A 23308-nucleotide genomic window follows, 5' to 3' on the forward strand; every position below is an offset into this window, starting at 1 on the left:
TTCAAAAGTTGGGAGGTATGCACAGTACGAACTTTTACAGAGAAGCTTCTTACAATCTGTGGGTGGAGCCTTTAGCCTTTAGGAGCTGCCTGTGAATCCCATGGCGCATTTAAGGTACAGATTCTCCTAGAACCATTCACCAGTCCATATGTAACCCCTCTCCATGGTCTCCATAGCAACACACACTATAGTGGGTGGATCACTGGCTGGAACAGGAAATAGTCATAGCAGAGAGAGGAAGTAATATCCTGTAAGCAGCCAGGGAAGAAGAAGCAAGGAGAAGTGTGGCAGTGGCCATCTTGTGTTTCAGACACTGAGTGCTGTGAGGATTGCCACAGCAGCAGCAGGGCAGAGAAGCTGTGTGACTGTGCCCTGCATCACCATCAGTAAGAGGAGAGGATTATATCAGGCTAAGCAGAGCTATAACCCTGGCAGCCTGCACCTACCTCTACAAGGTAACTTAACTCCTGCAGAAGTTCCAGAAGCTGAACCTGCAGACATCTTAAACGCTCTGCTAATGCATGGGAAGGTGTCAGCCAGCTACAAGCCACTGTGCCACAGCTCACTACTACAGGACAAGTGAACCAGCAGATGCCTGTTACAATAAAGCAGTGAGCACTTCACTGATCCTGCCCTGGGCATTGCCTTCCTTGCAGATAAGCCCTGGGCAAAAGCTCTTTGTTGGAGTGGAGCACTGGCACCCACATCACCATCTCAGCCCAGGGACCGGTGGGTGTCTCAATACTCCAACTGGCGTCACATCTAACTGACTCTACCTATTACCCTGTGCACCTCTCCTGGGAGTTTTGGTGCCTATAAGGTCACCGTGACAGTCCAGCTTCCTGCACGGTTCTCCCAGGGTGGTTCCACATACACAGGGGATAAGAAGCTTACTTCTATTGCCTCTAAGAAGTAGTGAACCTGACAGAAAGAAGCAGCTATCAAGGAGCCTTTCTACATTCCTGGACCTTAAAGTAAGCCTCCGGTCAAGTCCAGTGTTCCACAGTTTTAAGGCCAAGTGTCTCTTAAGCCCTATTCACATCTGTGTTCAGGTTTTCATTCGGAGAGTCCGCTTGGGGTCCCCAAATGGAAACCTATACACATTAAAAAGCGAACCCCATGGACTGTAATGGGATCTGTGCAGACATGAACCGGTCCATGTCTGGCTACGGATACCACAGCCCAGTAACCATAATTACATTTACCACAAATTAGTCACCCGCCAGGAGCCATCCAGTGAAGATACCTGTTCTGCTATAATCTGGATTGTATCTCCCCCAAACCATAGACTACAAGATCTGAGGAAAGTTGTGTGTCAGCGTCATTACCAGTCAGCTTATACTGTATTGCTGTGAGATATGGCTGCACTTTATGGAAGTTCTCTTCAGTTAAAGAGACTTTTAGTTAAAGGGGTTTTCCATGCAGAAAATCTTTTTTTTTTTTTTTTTAATTAAGAAAGGTGTGTTAGTTCTAGTAATGGGTTAACAAGTAAAGGCATATACCTTTAGCAGTGTTTTGGAGTTATTTCTGGGTGTCTCTGGCAGGTGCTATCATCCTCTGTCTTTGTTTACAGTTGTTAGCTTCCTGCTGAGCAGCTTATTTTGTAGCTGCTACACTAGTTCCCTCTCACTCATCCCCCCCTCTCACTCTGTTACAAAACCCTCCCTGTCTCACTTGTCTATCCCCTCCCGGTCTCACTAACCCTAGCCCCTCCCACCCTCCCTGTCTCACTAATCCTAGACTCTCCCACTCTCACTAAAACTAGCGATCTTGCGCATTATTAGCCCTCCTTGTTCCGCTAAGCCTAGCTACTCTGCCCATTACTAGCCCCTCCCAACCACCCCATCTCCCTAGCTAACCTATTCAGCCCAGGAATAGGGAGGAGCCATTCACTGGACACAGGAAGGCTTGGTAAGTATTGATGTAGATAAGGGAGGGGGAAGAGTAATTGTGACGTTCTGTTGTGGAAGCAGTGAAACGGAACATCACCTGATTATCAGAAAGTGTCCCTGGGGAGGTCACATGAACGCTCCTGGGATATGGGTAATTATAGATTTATTTTAATTGAAGTAAATTAGAAGTTAGGTAGGGGGACGGAGTTTAGTTTAGGGGGTTAAATTTCAGTTTATACTGGACAAAAGATGGTCTCTTTTGCTGTTCCACTTTTGAAAATCAACTTGCTGTGTGTCCCATGATAGGTCCCTCCCCCCCCCAGTTTTGACCACCACTACAGGTACTGTGACCAGTTCAGTAGCTCAGCTATCAGAGGGACTACTACTCCCATTAGGTCCTACTATAACAGCTGCATCCAGTGGCGTAACTAGGAATGGCAGGGCCCTGTGGCAAACTTTTGACATGGCCCCCCCAAAGACCCTGACCGACTTCCCCTTCCCCCCCGCATCCCTGCACACACTATTATTCCCATAGTGGCCCCTGTACACAGTATTATGCCCCATAGTGGCCCCTGCATACAGTATTATGTCCAATAGTGGCCCCTTCACACAGTATTATGCCCCATAGTGGCCTCTGCACACAGTATTATGCCCTATAGTGGCCCCTGCACACAGTATTATACCCTATAGTGGCCCCTGCACACAGTATTATACCCTATAGTGGCCCCTGCACACAGTATTATGTACTGAAATACATAATACTGTAATAAGTTTTCTGCCTGGGGAAGAAGGGGTTACAAGTGCCACATTCAGTGTCAGTAAAGAGTGTTCTCAGTTAAAACACTCTTCACAGACACTGAATGTGGCACTTGTAACCCCTTCTTCCCCAGACAGCACACTTATAATTGTTGGAAAAGAGAAATTGCAGCAGGCAACTGCCAGCACAGTACTGTGTGCTGTACAGTCTGCCCTGCATGCATGGGTTAACCTCACCAGTCTTCACTCTCTAAAAGGACTCAGCGCTGCTGCTCTGCTCACTCCACAAGATGAATCCCCCAGCACTATCTTCTTCTTGATTTATGTCTCTGCCCCTCCCTCATTGTCAGGATGCACGCTGAGGCTTCCCCCTGTCCGGAACCCGACACCTTAAGTAGCCTCGGGCCTCAAAAAATAAACTTTATTTTTTCTTTTTTTTGTCATATTAACTAGTGAGGGGGCCCGGGCGCCCTAAGGTGTCGGGCTTTGTGGCAACTGCTACCGTGGTAGTTACACCACTGTCTGCATCCTCTGGGATACCACACAGGCAAGTATTCACAAAGTGTCACACAGGAGCAGACGGGTAGAGTTGAACATGGATGGAATAAGTTTCTGGTTTGCATTGCACTGCATAAATGGGGAACAGGAAACTAACAATTATGGGGGGACAATTATTTGAATTCTATATATTGGGACATAAAAAAACCCATCTGTTTCTTATGCAGTGTCCCAGTACACTACTTTCTACCATGATAGGAGTAGTTGTCATATGGTAGAAAGTTTCTCACAATGTACCAATACTGGGTGTCACTATGTCCATTGTATAATCTATATTTCCTGTGTGCATATTCCTGTGTACATTTCCATTTACTACTCTGCTGCCACCTATGGTTCACTCTATGTAGGTTCATGTGATGGTAGGATCCCAATCACTCCATACACCGCATGAGCTTTTACAGAGAAGCTTCTGGCAGACTGTGGGTGGAGACTTTAGCCACGCCTTCCTCTTAGCAGGGGACAGGAATCCAGTCCAGCCATGTTCTGGGGAGTCTAGTATGTGAGGTAACAGCACCTCCTGCAAGGCCACCTCCAAGCAGGATTTTCAATGTATCCTGCCAAATCTAGATGCTGCCTGGGGAATCTTATGGCGCATGTATGGTACAGATTCTCCTAGGACCCTTCACCAGACCAATGGGTGAAGACCCCTCTTCTGTAGCTATAATTTGGACTGCGTCTCCTTAAAACTTTAGACTAAGAAAAGACTGAGAAAAGTTGTGTGTCAGCATCAGGCCTTAGTATTCAGCTTACAAGGTAATTCTCCTCACATGCAACCCGCTGTATTGTACATGTAGTGAACAAGGGGGTGCACGCTGGTGGTGGTAGTCAAGGGCTGATGGGGGTAGTAGTCACGGTTATGTCACAGGCCTAAGTGGTATACAACCCTGTTCCCCTGTCACATACATGTACCTTTTCTTTCACTTTAGCCGTTACTTTTCTACAGTGTACAGGCTGGAATGACTTCTGTGACAAAGAGTCCAGTAACAACGGTTTTGCAGAACTTTACTTGAACGATCACTTGTGCATGCAATGTACAGATATCACAGTCTCTTTAGTAGCAAATAGCAGTATAGCTTTTACACTTATCACATGTAATTGCAGCACTTCAGTCACAGTCCCATATCCACTGCAATAGCAGGTATGCAGATTTGGGGTAGGAAATAGTTAATAGATATACAGTCCAGTGCAGTTTTAGCTCTACCTTGGGAGATGTGTCACAGCTTGGCTATACTGTGCAATGTGATGCAAGAGAGTACTTACAGAATAGGTGCTAGAGCAATGCCCTATAGCAGGGTGCTAAAGCGGTGAATCAACGACGTGGAAGCCGCTTAGGTTAGATCCAGCTGGGGAACCCATGAGAAGTGTGGATCCAGGCAGAGGACTTCTTTATCCAACAGGTAACTCCTCTGACTTAGGCCAATAGAACAGGAATAGACTTTTGGATGATCTCCCAGGTGTGGACTGGCAGGAATTCAGTAGTTGGGATGGACTGGTAGCTGTATGTAGCCCATGTGAGGTTATGACCAGCCTGGAGCAATGCTGGCAGACATGTGGACTGGCTGGAAGCCAGACTTAGGCTCTCTTCTCCAGTCCTCTCTCTGTGAACACAGGGGCTAGACTGGGGACAAGTCTCAGCTTGCCCTGGAAGCTGCTTGTGCTCCTATAGGCTGAGAGCAAAACATGTGACTGAAGTTGCAAGATGCTAAAACATGTGGGGTTTGCAAAACATGTGGATTTGCAAAGATAAAACAAGGTGCAAAGCTAGTTAACCTCTACACTGCTGAAGACAATGCTAACTGTATGCTAAGTAATGCAATACAATACAATATACAGCATACAAATAGAATGGCTGACATTAGAGATTACCACCTGACAATATAAGAGGTAATATGGTGACAAACTGACTTTTTAAACAAAACATTAACATCTGGTTCCGGGACACTGCATACATAAGAGACTGTATCACTGTGAGGTACTGCTGCACTTTATGGTAATTCTCCTCAGATGCACCCCACTGTATTGTACATAATAGACTGTATCACTGTGAGGTATGGCTGCACTTTATGGTAATCCTCCTCACATGCACCCCGCTGTATTGTACATAATAGACTGTATCACTGTGAGGTATGGCTGCACTTTATGGTAATTCTCCTCAGATGCACCCCGTTGTATTGTACATAATAGACTGTATCACTGTGAGGTATGGATGCACTTTATGGTAATCCTCCTCACATGCACCAAGCTGTATTGTACATAAGAGACTGTATCACTGTGAGGTATTGCTGCAGTTTATGGTAATCCTCCTCACATGCACCCCGTTGTATTGTACATAATAGACTGTATCACTGTGAGGTATGCATGCACTTTATGGTAATCCTCCTCACATGCACCAAGCTGTATTGTACATAGGAGACTGTATCACTGTGAGGTATTGCTGCACTTTATGGTAATCCTCCTCACATGCACCCCGCTGTATTGTACATAAGAGACTGTATCACTGTGAGGTATTGCTGCACTTTATGGTAATTCTCCTCAGATGCACCCCGTTGTATTGTACATAATAGACTGTATCACTGTGAGGTATGGCTGCACTTTATGGTAATCCTCCTCACATGCACCCCACTGTATTGTACATAATAGACTGTATCACTGTGAGGTATTGCTGCACTTTATGGTAATCCTCCTCACATGCACCCCACTATATTGTACATAATAGACTGTATCACTGTGAGGTATGGCTGCACTTTATGGTAATCCTCCTCACATGCACCCCACTGTATTGTACATAATAGACTGTATCACTGTGAGGTATGGCTGCACTTTATGGTAATCCTCCTCACATGCACCCCACTGTATTGTACATAATAGACTGTATCACTGTGAGGTATGACTGCACTTTATGGTAATCCTCCTCACATGCACCCCACTGTATTGTACATAATAGACTGTATCACTGTGAGGTATGGCTGCACTTTATGGTAATCCTCCTCACATGCACCCCACTGTATTGTACATAATAGACTGTATCACTGTGAGGTATGACTGCACTTTATGGTAATCCTCCTCACATGCACCCCACTGTATTGTACATAATAGACTGTATCACTGTGAGGTATGGCTGCACTTTATGGTAATCCTCCTCACATGCACCCCGCTGTATTGTACATAAGAGACTGTATCACTGTGAGGTATTGCTGCACTTTATGGTAATTCTCCTCAGATGCACCCCGTTGTATTGTACATAATAGACTGTATCACTGTGAGGTATTGCTGCACTTTATGGTAATCCTCCTCACATGCACCCCACTGTATTGTACATAATAGACTGTATCACTGTGAGGTATGGCTGCACTTTATGGTAATCCTCCTCACATGCACCCCACTGTATTGTACATAATAGACTGTATCACTGTGAGGTATTGCTGCACTTTATGGTAATCCTCCTCACATGCACCCCACTATATTGTACATAATAGACTGTATCACTGTGAGGTATGGCTGCACTTTATGGTAATCCTCCTCACATGCACCCCACTGTATTGTACATAATAGACTGTATCACTGTGAGGTATGACTGCACTTTATGGTAATCCTCCTCACATGCACCCCACTGTATTGTACATAATAGACTGTATCACTGTGAGGTATGGCTGCACTTTATGGTAATCCTCCTCACATGCACCCCGCTGTATTGTACATAAGAAACTGTATCACTGTGAGGTATTGCTGCACTTTATGGTAATTCTCCTCAGATGCACCCCGTTGTATTGTACATAATAGACTGTATCACTGTGAGGTATGGCTGCACTTTATGGTAATCCTCCTCACATGCACCAAGCTGTATTGTACATAAGAGACTGTATCACTGTGAGGTATGGCTGCACTTTATGGTAATCCTCCTCACATGCACCCCACTGTATTGTACATAATAGACTGTATCACTGTGAGGTATGGCTGCACTTTATGGTAATTCTCCTCAGATGCACCCCACTGTATTGTACATAATAGACTGTATCACTGTGAGGTATGGCTGCACTTTATGGTAATCCTCCTCACATGCACCCCGCTGTATTGTACATAAGAGACTGTATCACTGTGAGGTATTGCTGCACTTTATGGTAATCCTCCTCACATGCACCCCACTATATTGTACATAATAGACTGTATCACTGTGAGGTATGGCTGCACTTTATGGTAATCCTCCTCACATGCACCCCACTGTATTGTACATAATAGACTGTATCACTGTGAGGTATGACTGCACTTTATGGTAATCCTCCTCACATGCACCCCACTGTATTGTACATAATAGACTGTATCACTGTGAGGTATGGCTGCACTTTATGGTAATCCTCCTCACATGCACCCCGCTGTATTGTACATAAGAAACTGTATCACTGTGAGGTATGGCTGCACTTTATGGTAATCCTCCTCACATGCACCCCACTGTATTGTACATAATAGACTGTATCACTGTGAGGTATTGCTGCACTTTATGGTAATCCTCCTCACATGCACCCCACTATATTGTACATAATAGACTGTATCACTGTGAGGTATGGCTGCACTTTATGGTAATCCTCCTCACATGCACCCCACTGTATTGTACATAATAGACTGTATCACTGTGAGGTATGACTGCACTTTATGGTAATCCTCCTCACATGCACCCCACTGTATTGTACATAATAGACTGTATCACTGTGAGGTATGGCTGCACTTTATGGTAATCCTCCTCACATGCACCCCGCTGTATTGTACATAAGAAACTGTATCACTGTGAGGTATTGCTGCACTTTATGGTAATTCTCCTCAGATGCACCCCGTTGTATTGTACATAATAGACTGTATCACTGTGAGGTATGGCTGCACTTTATGGTAATCCTCCTCACATGCACCAAGCTGTATTGTACATAAGAGACTGTATCACTGTGAGGTATGGCTGCACTTTATGGTAATCCTCCTCACATGCACCCCACTGTATTGTACATAATAGACTGTATCACTGTGAGGTATGGCTGCACTTTATGGTAATTCTCCTCAGATGCACCCCACTGTATTGTACATAATAGACTGTATCACTGTGAGGTATGGCTGCACTTTATGGTAATCCTCCTCACATGCACCCCGCTGTATTGTACATAAGAGACTGTATCACTGTGAGGTATTGCTGCACTTTATGGTAATCCTCCTCACATGCACCCCACTATATTGTACATAATAGACTGTATCACTGTGAGGTATGGCTGCACTTTATGGTAATCCTCCTCACATGCACCCCACTGTATTGTACATAATAGACTGTATCACTGTGAGGTATGACTGCACTTTATGGTAATCCTCCTCACATGCACCCCACTGTATTGTACATAATAGACTGTATCACTGTGAGGTATGGCTGCACTTTATGGTAATCCTCCTCACATGCACCCCGCTGTATTGTACATAAGAAACTGTATCACTGTGAGGTATTGCTGCACTTTATGGTAATTCTCCTCAGATGCACCCCGTTGTATTGTACATAATAGACTGTATCACTGTGAGGTATGGCTGCACTTTATGGTAATCCTCCTCACATGCACCCCGCTGTATTGTACATAAGAGACTGTATCACTGTGAGGTATTGCTGCACTTTATGGTAATCCTCCTCACATGCACCCCGCTGTATTGTACATAAGAGATTGTATCACTGTGAGGTATTGCTGCACTTTATGGTAATTCTCCTCACATGCACCCCACTGTATTGTACATAATAGACTGTATCACTGTGAGGTATGGCTGCACTTTATGGTAATCCTCCTCACATGCACCCCACTGTATTGTACATAATAGACTGTATCACTGTGAGGTATGGCTGCACTTTATGGTAATCCTCCTCACATACACCCCACTGCATTGTACATAATAGACTGTATCACTGTGAGGTATGGCTGCACTTTATGGTAATCCTCCTCACATGCACCCCGCTGTATTGTACATAAGAGACTGTATCACTGTGAGGTATTGCTGCACTTTATGGTAATCCTCCTCACATGCACCCCGCTGTATTGTACATAATAGACTGTATCACTGTGAGGTATGGCTGCACTTTATGGTAATCCTCCTCACATGCACCCCACTATATTGTACATAATAGACTGTATCACTGTGAGGTATGGCTGCACTTTATGGTAATCCTCCTCACATGCACCCCGCTGTATTGTACATAATAGACTGTATCACTGTGAGGTATGGCTGCACTTTATTGAAGTTCTCCTCAGTAAAGAAACTTTTGAGTAAGAAAGAACTGTGTCTTCTGCTATTCTACTTTTGAAAATCGACTTGCTGTGTGTCCCATGAGAGGTGCCCCATAGTTTGGACCACCACTACAGCTACCATGAGCATTTCAGTAGCTCAGCTATCAGAGGGACTACTACCCCTGTTAGGTCCTACTATAACAGCGGTATCACACATGACATATTACTCTGTATCATTCTTACTCATATATCAAAAACTAGGACAAAATGGTAAAGCAATGTGTGAAACAAACTAGTATACCCATGAATCAATGGCTGATAGAGCCTTTAGCACCATCAACCTGAAGCATTGTTTTCTGTATGACTTTTTCAGTCCCTCAGATTGTTGTGGAAGAATTTGGCCTGCTCCTTTTTACAACCCTGCTACAGGGCATTGAAATGTCTGTACATTTGTTTATACATAGCTCTTTTATGGGCCTGCCACAGAATTTCATTTGGGTTTACATGTGGACTTTGGTTGGACCATTTTAACACACTGTTTTTTAATTTACAGTCTTCGTTCTTCTGTAGATTTGCTGCTCTGCTGAGGATCATAGTTAACTAAATGACTGCAAGTTATCCAGGTCCTGTGACTGCAAAACAAACCTAAATCTTTACCCCTCCATTACCATGTTTGGCAGTTTTTTATGAGGTGCTTGTGCTGATATACTCTGTTTAGTTTTTGCGAAAAGTGGCATTGTACATTATGGCCAAACATCTCCACATTGGTCCAATTTAACATGCTAAATGAGGTCTGTGGAGTCTCAAATGTAGTTCTTGTTTTTGTTGCCTTTCAAGGTCAGGAACATGGAATAATTAAGGGGTTCTATCATTGGGAAAAGTCATTTTTAGCTAAGCACATACATGCATAGCTTTTAGAAATGCTATTCCACATGTACCTTTTGTATGTAAATTGCCTCAGTGGATTTTGAATGAAACCGTTTTTACTCATATGCTAATCAGCTTCCAGCCAGCACAGGAAGTTCCCAGTAGCACTCCTCTCTACTACTCTCTCCTATCTGTGTGTGCAAACAGGAAGCAGGAAGTCGTCGTCATCATCAGCAGCAGCGTGTGCTATACACATACATAGGAAAGAATAGCACAGAGGGTGCATTATGAGACTTCCGGGGTGCACCAAGAGACTAATTAGCATATGAATAAAAGCAGGGTCATTCAAAAACCACTGAGGCAAAAGGTATGTGTGGGATAGCCTTTCTAAAGGCTATGCAAGCATGTGCTTAGTTAAAAATTACTTTTCCCAATGATAGAGCTGGAGGGCTTTCATGGTTCTCATTTTCTGCCATACTCACCATTTTGTCATCTAAAGGAGGATTTCTGTGCTTACATCAGGACAATTTTGGACTACTCTTCATACTAGAGTATAATTACCAGAGTCTCAGTAATACTGTTTACTATGTTTACTAACCTTACCTGGGCCATGGCATGGGTTGCAGTCCTTTTTGGCCTCTTCTAGTCTCGCAAGGGTCTATAATTGATCCATAATGAGGGGGTAGCTCTCTCTGCAATACATACCCCTGGGGATCGTGGGGTGTACTTCCTAGGGTACACATACCACTGGCTGAGAATCACTGGTCTAGATCACAGGTATCAAGCACAAGGCCCGGGGACCAAGTCCTGCATGTTGTGTCACAGCACTGAAGAACACCAGGAAATTCAGGTAGTGGCCTCCCATGTTCTTTCCTAAGGCTGCGTGACCGCTGAGGACAATCAGCGGCCTAAGGAAAAGGACATTGAAAAAAGTAATACCGAGCAACCACAGGAAATACACACAAATTGAACGTGTATACAGGTACAAGGGAGATTTACAGCAGCAGCAGTTTCATCCAGAGACCCCTTGGGGGACAAAAGATTCAGACGAATGACCGGTGGATGCGAAGAAAGCTGCGCTACTCTCTTGGGATAAACAACACACGCACTTTATTCTGCTTTTCTTAAAAACACGACACTACGCACAGCGTTTCGGGGATTCCCCTTTTTCAAGTGTAACAGAAACACAATGTATCCAAACAGGGAGCAGGAGTCAAGGGCAGAAGCTTCCTTGCAGGAATCAAGTGTGAAGCACAGCGTGGAGTGGCACTCCACGCTGTGCTTCACACTTGATTCCTGCAAGGAAGCTTCTGCCCTTGACTCCTGCTCCCTGTTTGGATACATTGTGTTTCTGTTACACTTGAAAAAGGGGAATCCCCGAAACGCTGTGCGTAGCGTCGTGTTTTTAAGAAAAGCAGAATAAAGTGCGTGTGTTGTTTATCCCAAGAGAGTAGCGCAGCTTTCTTCGCATCCACCGGTCATTCGCCTAAGGAAAAGGACATGGGACTTTAGCTGGAAGAAAACACCAGAACAGCAGAACCGGACTGAGTTGGGGTACACTGGAGCACCTGAGAAAGGCAAGTATGTCTTTTCCAACATATGCTGCAATAGTACGACATAAATATTGGGTATTTAAATATTATTCAACTTCTGAAAATCTGCCATAGCTGCTGGGTCTCTTCTGTCGAGGTGTTATTTTGCCAGCAGTGCCACCACTATTTTGCCAGGAATGCCTGGTTCGAGATCTGGGGCTGACATCCCATGACCATAACCATAACAGCTGGGAGCCTAATGAAGGCTCCCAGGCTTGTCTGCCACTCATTTTTGAAAACACAGCTTTTCGCAGCTTTTTTTTGTGCAATATGTGGATGGGATTGGCCAGAATCTCATTCACTTTTCTGGTACTGTAAAATGCAATGTTTTTTTCTGTGACATCTCCGCAGTGTGAAAACTGCTGTGTTTCCGCAACATGAGGTTTAGCCTAAGTGATTATTGTTAGAGCTGAACAGTGTATAATCTGAGGAACAAAACATGTTTCTTATTTTCAATTGGAAAATTACCAAAGGCAATATTGTTTGTTCCCAGGTCTCCAAAATATGTGCCATTAAAAGGGTTTTCCAGTACTATGATATTGAGCTTCACTTCCTCTTCTTAGAACAGTAATCTGATCATGGCTATACAATGTACACTGTTGTGCCTGGTAACTAGTGAAAAGACCACAGCAATCAATATCATAGTCATGGACCCTTCAACAAGGAGATACATGGCATAGTGTCTGGGGAGCATACTGAAGGGACAATTAATGCTACATCATACATAATCTAAATATTTTAGTGTTATTAGGAGTAATTCTTTAAGTTGTGCAGAGTCTTATCCATAGTAACAGACATATCTTATTAACAGTTATATCTTTATTTTTTTTGCTACTTTTGTGTTTAGTTGGAGAAGCTCGAAATCTTATCCCTATGGATCCTAATGGCTTGTCAGATCCTTATGTAAAGCTGAAGCTTATACCTGACCCAAAGAACTTGACCAAACAGAAAACGAGAACTGTCAAATCTACTCTTAATCCAGTGTGGACTGAGGCTTTTATTTTGTACGTAAACATATTTTTTTACATTTACTGTGTACATGAACTTGTAGCTTTAGTTGACTGAGAATAGGAGTAAAGATTAAATAAAATGTAGCAATTAGAGATGAGTGAACGGCGTTTGATTGAATTGATATTCGATCGAACATCAGGCCATTCGAGGTATTCGATTCCAATCAAATACCACACGGCATATGCACAAAAAATTTGATTCCCCTCCCACCTTCCCTGGCGCTTTTTTTGCACCAATAACTGTGCAGGGGAGGTGGGACAGGAACTACGACAACGGAGGCATAAAAAAAAAAAAAATCGGAAAAAGTAATTGGCTGGCTAAATCAGGTGACCTCCACTTTATACGAATGGTCGATTACAGATTTGGGTAATATGAGACTGTGAACTATGTGACTGTGAGACAGGGGTAGATGTACTGGCAGGGTTAGCTAGGGATTACCTTTGTTTAGGGGGGAATGTTACTCACAAAGCTCTTTGGGGCTCTATCTCGTCGGGATCCCTGTCAGCTTGCGATATGCAGGAGCTGACTTTTTCCCATAGAAATGCATTGACCAGCGTTGAATGGCCAAATGCCATACAGAGTACAGCTTTCGGTCAATCAACACTGGTTCTGTCGAAGGCTCATCTGTGAGGAGGCGGAGTCTAAGATCGGTCTACAGCAGTCTCCATTGTGGTCCGATCTTAGACTCCACCTCCTCCGGCAGAACCAGCGTTGATTGGCCAAATGCTGTACTCTGTATGGCATTCGGCCAATCAATGCTGGTCAATGCATTCCTATGGGAAAAAATCAGCTCCCACATATCGCAAGCTGACAGGGATCCCAACGAGATAATGGCGTAATACAGGTACTTGGGCATGATGTAGCAGACCTGAGTGTGCGCTGAGCTCTGCTACACCAGAGATATGTGTGACAGGAGGAGTAGATGGAGGGATGGTTGGGTGTAGTGAAAAGCTGTGTGTGACAGGAGGAGTAGATAGAGGGATGGTTGGAGTAATGCAGAGCTGTGTGTGTGACAGGAGGAGTAGATAGAGGGATGGTTGGGTGTAGTGAAAAGCTGTGTGTGACAGGAGGAGTAGATAGAGGGATGGTTGGGGGTAATGCAGAGCTGTGTGTGTGACAGGAGTAGTAGATAGAGGGATGGTTGGGCATAGTGCAGAGCTGTGTGTGACAGGAGGAGTAGATGGAGGGATGGTTGGGTGTAGTGCAGAGCTGTGTGTGTGACAGGAGGAGTAGATGGAGGGATGGTTGGGTGTAGTGCAGACTTGTGTGTATGACAGGAGGAGTAGATGGAGGGATGGTTGGGTGTAGTACAGAGCTGTGTGTGACAGGAGGAGTAGATGGACGGATGGTTGGGTGTAGTGCAGAGCTGTATGTGACAGGAGGAGTAGATGGAGGGATGGTTGGGTGTAGTGCAGAGCTGTGTGTGTGACAGGAGGAGTAGATGGAGGGATGGTTGGGTGTAGGGCAGAGCTGTGTGTGACAGGAGGAGTAGTTGGAGGGATGGTTGGGTGTAGCGCAGAGTGTAGAGGCTGCTCACGGCCAGCTCTGCTACATCTGAGATCGGACCACAATGGAGACTGCTGTAGACCGATCTTAGACTCCGCCTCCACACAGATGAGCCTCCGGCAGAACAAGCGTTGATCGGCCGAATGCTGTAATCTGTATGGCATTCGGTCAATCAACGCTGGTCAATGCATTCCTATGGGAAAAAGTCAGCTCCCGCATATCGCAAGCTGACAGGGATCCCGACAGGATAGTGGCATAATACAGGAACTTGGGCATGTTAGATTCCCCCAGGCATGCTTCCCCTGCTGTCCCAGTTGTATTTCAGGGTGTTGGCGTCATTTCCTGGGGTGTCATAGTGGACTTGGTGACTCTCCTGAGTTGAAGTGTGGCTTCCCCTGAAACAAAGCATTTTTCCCCATAGACTATAATGGGGTTCGATATTCGTTCGAATAGTTCAATATAGAGGGGCTATTCAAAACGAATATTGAATCTCGAATGTTTCACTGTTCACTCATCTCTAGTAGCAATATATCAAGAAATACAATTAATATTTAATCATGCAAAATATAGTAAAATAATATCAAGCATGTATCCCTTCTCTTAAACAGTATGCATCCATCATACCTTGTTATTGATGTTCACTGAACTATCATTCCTGTATACCTGCAAACTCCTTGGGTGATATTAAATTCCATTTTTATGACATTCTACAGTTCTGCCTTATTTATTTCCATTTTGGTTGCAAACAGAATAACATTCTTCCATGTAGACTAGTTAGTATACCTAACGCTTTAACAAACAGCATAAATTATTAGTACAATGTGTGTACATGAGGAATAGCACAATTTCTAGCCATTATGTGACTTATATTTTACATTTGGAGGTTCCCCACCCCCTGCATTAGCCATCTCTAGTTTTCAGTTATTTCAGATTTGATGGATAGAAACTTGCTGTTGTGATATCTCCTATGAACAACATAGAAAGTAGAGAATAATATATTCCCTCTCTCACTTTCACTCAGAAGCAGCGGCAGGATCATATTGGACACCATAGAGAAATACTTGAGCCATACTTTGACACCTCTGTGAGCTAGTTTTAGCAAAACAGAGTTCAGAAAAGATTTCAAAAACGTTTTGGCACTTTTATGAAAATGGGCAGCTTGGCGCTTCCACCCGCACCATATTATCATTTGCATAAACATGGAAACAGGCTTGATAACAATGTGACAGAGACATTTGGGGATATCAGAGGGGCTTTCTCCTTCTATGCAGAATCCAGCAGCAAAAAAAAAAATAGCAGCCATGTTATAGGGTACACCTAAACATAGGCAGTCTTGTTACAAATCACATAGCGACAACTAGCTACAGTATTAAATTTCACATATTCCATAGACAGCCAGCCATGTTTCTAATCACAAGCAACTGTGTCATACATCACACAGAGCCGGGAATCCATGCTACACATTACCTCGAAGCAGGAAATCAAGTTCACCACAGTCTGAGGTGGGGGGGGGGGGGAGGATCATGGGATAAGAGGCTTGGCAGGAGTGGGATTCCCAAAATGGTGGCTGCTCTCTCTGGCCTTTTCTTTGGTAATGACTTTATGTAAATAGATCCTGTAATTTCAACAAACTTTGCATAAGTGTGATCTTAAGAAACTTTGTAATGAATCTTAGAGAGAATTACTTCTTTATTCTCTTATCAGGCTGTTTCTCTGCTTCACCTCCCTTTGCTAAACTGACTTTCATTGTGGAAAAACTTGCTCTATCCATCTTGAGACAGACTGCTGGCACATATCTCACATGATTCACCTCTAATGAAGTCTATGGAGAGGAGAGGGGAAGGGTGAGCATAAAGAGAGGGGACATAAACTAAGAAAGATAGTGTTTAGTCTGACACTAGGGCTTTCTATCACAACCAAAGCACTTTATTCACATCAGTAATCTCTGTTTGCCCTGTCAGTGAGCGAGAGTCAGTTGTAAAACAGATTTTTGTCTACCCAGTGTCTGCAGTGTAGGGCGGATAGTTTCCACCCAGCTCAGAGAGGACTGCACGTACCACATATAACATGTTGTGGGAGAGACTGCTAAAATCTACAGGATATAAGTCATGTAATGACAATAAATAGTGTTACCACCCATGTACACACCCATGGAAGCTCATCCTGAAAAGTTAAATGAATGTGTTACATGTGATGTCGCAGTGCTGATGTGACCCCATTGGTTACCTCAGGGTCACTCCTTGTACACCTCCTTAAGTGGCGGTTTTAGAGGCATAGCTTGATTAAATGACTTGATTGATAAGAGTACTGCTGCAGTGCCTTTGGCTGCCTGGCCTTGCAACCTTCATGAAAGCTTTCTTGTGAACTCTCCAACTGACCTTATGATGTCACCATACATATGTGACCACCTCCACAGGCTGGTGATGCAGTGTAATCATGTCAGAAAGAACTACCAAACAATTGGAATAGTGGAGCCGAAACTGAGCATGACTGCATTATTAAGGACAAAGTTTAGCATTTCAAACACAATTGGGGGAATTCATCATTCAGGATGATATTCAGGTGCATGTTTGGTACAAGGCCCTTTCTTGACACAAACATGCTCCTCAAGCCCCAAGCCACACCTGACCTGCCACAATCTGCAACTGATTTATTAGAACTCACACCAGTTTTCTGGTGTGAGTTAGAATGTAAATCTAAGCCAGTTCCTATCTGCCGAAGATTTCCATTCTTTTGCTGAGATGTTCAACAGATTTATGAAAAGGCAGTGCTGTTAAATAGAACCTTTCACCACCCCAATAATTACATCACTTTGCATCTCATTTGAGGTGTTGCTCACTGAATCCAACACAGTTGGATTTTTTTTTCTAGCTCCCACCATTCTCCACCATTGCAGTTTGTTTTGGTATCTGATATGATAATTAGTCTGTACAACATGATTCAGAACTCTCTGACACTGTCAAATTAGAGGCAGACAGTGTTAGAGTTTATGCCTTCTTTTTTTGTTTTGGCTCATACCACCCACTTGACAGTAGTAACCTAATTAATTCATGAAATATCAAAACTAAATGCACTGATTGCTGGGGATTGGTAGGGACTAGAGTTAAAATTGCAAATGTTCCAAAATCAGTTGAACAGAAAATAACTGGAATTGGAAGAACAGGTGAAAGGTCCTCTATAAAACAGGCAGTCATTTTGTACGTCACTTACAGTCAGCCACGTTAGCCATGTTACAATTCATATTGAAAAATTAGACGAGGGGAAAGAAGGGAAGGGAAAAACACAGCACAACATGACACTTGTAAAATGTCCAAAGGAAAAAACTCACGTCCCTCTTGTAGAAGAAATCGCCCAAACTTCTTCCGACCTAGGAATGTGTCCTTGTGGGAAAACTTGACAAAAAAAGCGGAAGATCCAGCACTTTCTTCTTGAATGAAAACTTTAATTTATTGTATCCACATGTTTAAAAATATTCTTCCATAGGGAAGATTAAATATAGATGATAGTACACATTTTAGTTGTTGTTCAGGCTACGAATAAGAACGGTTAGTGCGAAACGCGTCAGCCCTTTGACAACAACTACTATGTGTACTATCATCTATATCTAATCTTCCCTATGCATATCTTTAAACATGTGGATACAATAAAGTAAAGTTTTTATTCAAGAAGAAAGTGCTGGCTCTTACGCTTTTTTTGGCATGTTACAAGTCACCCAGAGACAGGCAGGAATGTCATAATTCACCTAAAGACATGGAATTATGCTATACAAGTAAATCACACATAGTAATAATTGTGTTAATTAAAAGAATAAAAATGTTTCCACTATTAGTCTTATATAGTTATACCATGTATGTGTCCTGTGTGTTAAGCACATATAAGGCACAACTAAATATGTATAACTATCCTCACATGTAGCCAAAGGATGCTTCATATTGCCATGATACATGGGCTATATCATTCCTTTGTGCAAAAAAATCTACTTTATTAATACGAGAAACAAGTTTTGCTGGCAGAATTTTAAATATGTACTTAAAGAAATGTTTTATTTAATCATCAAAGAACCTTAGTCCAACTCTATAAATTAGCAAGTTACATATAGTAGTAGTAGTAATAATAATAATAATAATACATTTTATTTACATAGTGCCAACATATTCCGTAGTACATTACAAATTGTAAGATTCAAGTACAGACAAAAAGATACATTACAGAGTGTTAGTCATTTCACACAATATCTTCGTATAGAATTAATATATTTCTAATACATTCATTATATTTTACTATTATGCATAATAACTTTATTTTTTCTTTATTTCTAAGCTCCCTAAAGCCAGGGGATGAAGACAGACGACTTTCAGTAGAAGTCTGGGACTGGGATCGCACATCAAGGAATGACTTTATGGGCTCCATGTCATTTGGTGTCTCAGAAATCATGAAGAATGCTGTGGATGGATGGTAATTATTTTAATTCTACTGCACATTAGTTTGTTATATCCATTTATAGTGTAAGTGTGATTTACAGATGGGGTACATTCAGGGTTAGTCAGTTAATATGGTAAATAAATATATGATATCTGTGATCCTTGCCTTGTGATATTCAGTACAGACAGAATATAAAAGATATTTGGAATATCAGACACCAACAAACCTTCCTGAAAATACCTACCTTACTTTCCTTTCTTTTTTTTTTTCTTATCCTTCTTTCTCTTTTTTATACTTGTTCACTCGGTGTTGCCATCATTTACCACCTTAATTTCACTTGGGTTTTGTAATTTACTTTATTAAATATATTTTCTTACACCTTCATCTTACCATATGCAATGCTTTTTACTGTGGTCTCACTCATTCAATCATTTTTTACTTGCTGGTCTACTCAATCGCTTTCATACTGCCATTTTTCCTGTGTCCCTTTGGTCCTGGTTGTTTGTCTGCCCCGTGTCTCTCTTAGGTACAAGCTATTGAATCAAGAAGAAGGCGAGTATTACAATGTGCCTGTAGCTGATGACGCAGATGACTTTGGACTTCGACAAAAGTTCGAGGTATAGGCTTTGCCCGTACTCACATTAGGGTTATCGTTCAGGTTCCAATACCTGGGTTTTTTTTATCATTCATATAAATAAAATAATTTTTAAATTGATTTTTGACTGGGGTCTTCATAGTGGAGTAGCTATCTTCTTATTTTACTATCCTATTTTGAAGAATAGAATTACATGGATCTTGAACATGTTCTCCCTAATCTACCATTGATTGCCAAGCCTCCAAAGATTTTAGAGAAGAAGATAAGGCCCCGTAGTAGCAGCAGATATGTTATATACACCGATATATATATATAGTACAGACCAAAAGTTTGGACACATCTTCTCATTCAAAGAGTTTTCTGCATTTTCATAACTATGAAAATTGTAGATTCACACTGAAGGCATCAAAACTGTGAATTAACAAACATGTGTGAAACAACAGAAAATACGTCTTATATTCTAGGTTCTTCAAAATAGCCTCCTTTTGCTTTGATTACTGATTTGCACACAATTGTTTCACACTTTTTTGTTAAGTATATAATTCCACATGTGTTAATTCATAGTTTTGATGCCTTCAGTGTGAATCTACAATTTTCATAGTTATGAAAATACAGAAAACTCTTTGAATGAGGTGTGTCCAAACTTTTGGTCTGTACCGTATATATATATATATATATATATATATATATATATATATATATATATATATATATATAACACCAGGGTCGTAACTTGAGTCGTTGCAGAGGCTGTAGGAGACCCATAAGCACTGGCAACACTACTGAGATTGCAGCTACCACCTGGCCCATAAGTCAAGGGGATCTACTAGTTATTCTCACAACAATAAGGTTGAATAACCTTTTTTTATCTCCTTTCTGATTTCCAGTGGGGTAGCTATGGGGCTGTGGTGGTTAACTAATGACACACGTGCCAGAGGGGGGACTCAGAGCCCTCTCTGTTGGCACACGCACCTTTACCCCATCAAGGCTTTCCAGTGGCTCACTAACTGGGAATCCAGTACAGGATTACTCTTTAGTTAGTGAGAAAGAACTTCTTTCAGTTGTTTGTGCAAATACATATACATCTGGAAACTGTCAGTGTAGGGACCACAGCTTACACTCACAGAAGAGTGTGATCTCTGCCCCAACACAGGCGCGATGACGTCATTCATCTGCACCTGCACCGTAGTCAAAGGAGGAGGTCGTCCGCTGCTCTTTGTGGCAAGCAAGGTAAGTAGCATATTATGCTTTGTGGGGGCCAATTGAGGAGCATATAACACTATGAGGGGGCGACTGTGGAAGATATAATACTGTGTGGAGGGACAGTCTGGAGGATATACTGTAATACTTTGTGGGGGGCAACTATAGAGCATATAATACTTTCTGATGGCACACTGTGGAGTATATAATACTGTGTGGGGCCACTGTGGAAAATTTGATACTGTGTGGGGGCCCACTGTGGAGCATATAAATCTGAAGTATATTATACTGTATTGGGGTGACGGTGTGTTTTCCTTTTAAGACAAAAGATCTTAATTTATGAGTTGTTGTTTTCCAAGATAAAATCTCAGTAATAAGGTTAAATTGCTGTTTTGGCACTTTACAATAAATTAGTGGGTCTTAGGTTGAAGTTTGCACAATCAGTCTCCTAAAGGTTCACCATCACTGCTATAGGGGATGCAGAAGTAGTAGTCTATCCCGACCCTGAACATTAGGGTGCATTCACACTGAGTAAACGCTAGCTTATTTTGTAGAGTAAAATTACACTTGTAAATTTTGCTATCCCATTGACTTCAATGATATTTTTTTACAAGTATAAAAATACGCCTGTAAAAAATACACCTGTAAAAATACGCCTGTAAAATGTCATTGAAGTCAATGGGATAGCAAAATTTACAAGTATAATTTTACTCTACAAAATAAGCTAGCGTTTACTCAGTGTGAATGCACACTACGTGAAGCTTATTCTGAACGTAAATGTGCGTATACGGCAAGCTCTGCTCATGCCGAGCCGTACACGCCGGCACTTCCCATTCACTTCAATGGGACTGCTCGCAGTGAAAGAAGCAGCCCATTCATTTCTATGGGGAGCGCTCGTATGCCGGCTCCCATAGAAATGAATGGAGCTGCTTTATACGCCGCTTATTCTGAACGTGATTTACGTTCAGAATAAGCTTCAGGAAACGTAGTGTGAATGCACCCTTAGAGTGCCCCAAAGATCCTTGCCACATAAAATATAATACTATTCTAAATGGCACAATGTAGGAAAGGGGCCCTATTGCAAATTTTGCACTGGGGCCCACAAGCATAAAATTACACCTCTGTATATACCTAAAATAGCCTAGAGGTGACCCACATTTTAAGTGAACTGTAAATACTGCAGAAAAACAAATCTTCTACTTTGTATATACTTAGCTTTACGGGACATACCTTTTATTACATCAAAGCATCTTTTAGGAAATTGCAATGTGTGTTTTGAATAACTATTAAGACCAAATTGGTGACATTCATGTTTTAAAGATGCATACAATTCTTTGATGAACACAGTGTTATATTATGAATGTTATTGGTATAGCAGTTACAGTAGAGAACACTGTGCTTCATTTCATCTTACCGTGCCATAATCAAATCATATATAAAAATCTGAATCATTGTACTATAAGGACACAATGCAACAAACCATTTGGTATGTTCCATAATTTATAATTTGCAAATGTTAGTCTCAGGAACATAAACTATTCAGAAAAAGGTCATATAAGTTCTTACTTAAAGGGGTATTCCCACAAACAGAACTATTTTTAAATTTGTAAATAATAAAAAGTTAATCATTTTTGCTAATATAAGCAATTAAACATTTTGTAGAGTTTAAGATCTTTACTAAATATTCTGTGGTCAAAAGTTGTTGTCTTGATTGGTTGCCAGTGGATACGACCATGAATGCAGGACCTTCCTAGGGTTTGAAACTCAGTCATGATTTCCTTGTTGTGGTCGAGATATCTTCTGATCTATGTGGTGTCTCTTCCAAATAACCCAGCTACTATAAGAAAATCATTGCTGAGTTCCTGACAGGTCCAAGACCATAGAAAGTTTCTGCATTCATGGTCATATCCAATGGCAACCGATCAAGACAACTTACAGTAGATCACCATTAAAATATTTATAGAAAATCTTTACACCGTTACAGAATTTTAAACTACTTGTATTTGCAAAAATGCTTAAATCTTAATTATCTACAAATATAAATATGATTATGTTCTTTATTAGAGATGAGCGAACAGTGAAATATTCGAGATTCGTTACGAGTAGAGCCTCAAAATTCAACTACTCGATCGAATATCAAATCCCATTATAGTCTTTGGGAAAAAATGCTCATTTCAGGAGAAACCACTATTCGATTAAAGTAGAGTCACCAAGTCCACGAGTAGCAGGAGGAGAGTGTTTAGGAGGAGCGCTGTGCAGTTAAAGTGCATGGACCCCATTATAGTCTATGGGGTCCATGCGCTTTAACTGCACAGTGCTTGCATTTGTGCTGATAAAAAGTAAGCTCCCTCGTAACTGTAAGCTGCCAGCTCTCCCGACTAGCAATACAAGCCTGCGTCAAATCAACGCTGGTTTGCAGCAGGCTTGTCCTTGCTAGTTGGGAGAGCTGGTAGCTTGCTGTTATGAGGGAGCTGACTTTTTTGTCATAGGAATGCATTGACCAGCATCGATTGGCCAGTGTTCAGCATTCGGCCAATCAACGCTGGTTCTGCCGGAGGCTTGTCTGTGAGGAGGCAGAGTCTAAGATCAGACCACAATGGAGAATGCTGTGGTCCGAACTTAGACTCTGCCTCCTCACAGACGAGCCTCTGGCAGAACCAGCGATGATTGGCC

General features: G+C 42.2%; 1 protein-coding gene across 1 annotated transcript in view; it reads left to right on the forward strand.

The window, feature by feature from the left end:
* The window catches only part of PRKCG (protein kinase C gamma), a 448854-nt gene that overhangs the window by 329464 nt on the left and 96082 nt on the right, over nt 1–23308 (forward strand). The window contains exons 6-8 of the mRNA XM_075276786.1: nt 12749–12905; nt 18739–18873; nt 19367–19457. Of these exons, the coding sequence (XP_075132887.1) occupies nt 12749–12905; nt 18739–18873; nt 19367–19457 (383 nt within the window). The remainder of the gene's footprint in view (nt 1–12748; nt 12906–18738; nt 18874–19366; nt 19458–23308) is intronic.

Source organism: Leptodactylus fuscus, chromosome 6, assembly GCF_031893055.1.
Source record: "Leptodactylus fuscus isolate aLepFus1 chromosome 6, aLepFus1.hap2, whole genome shotgun sequence".
In the NCBI taxonomy this organism is placed as follows: domain Eukaryota; kingdom Metazoa; phylum Chordata; class Amphibia; order Anura; family Leptodactylidae; genus Leptodactylus; species Leptodactylus fuscus.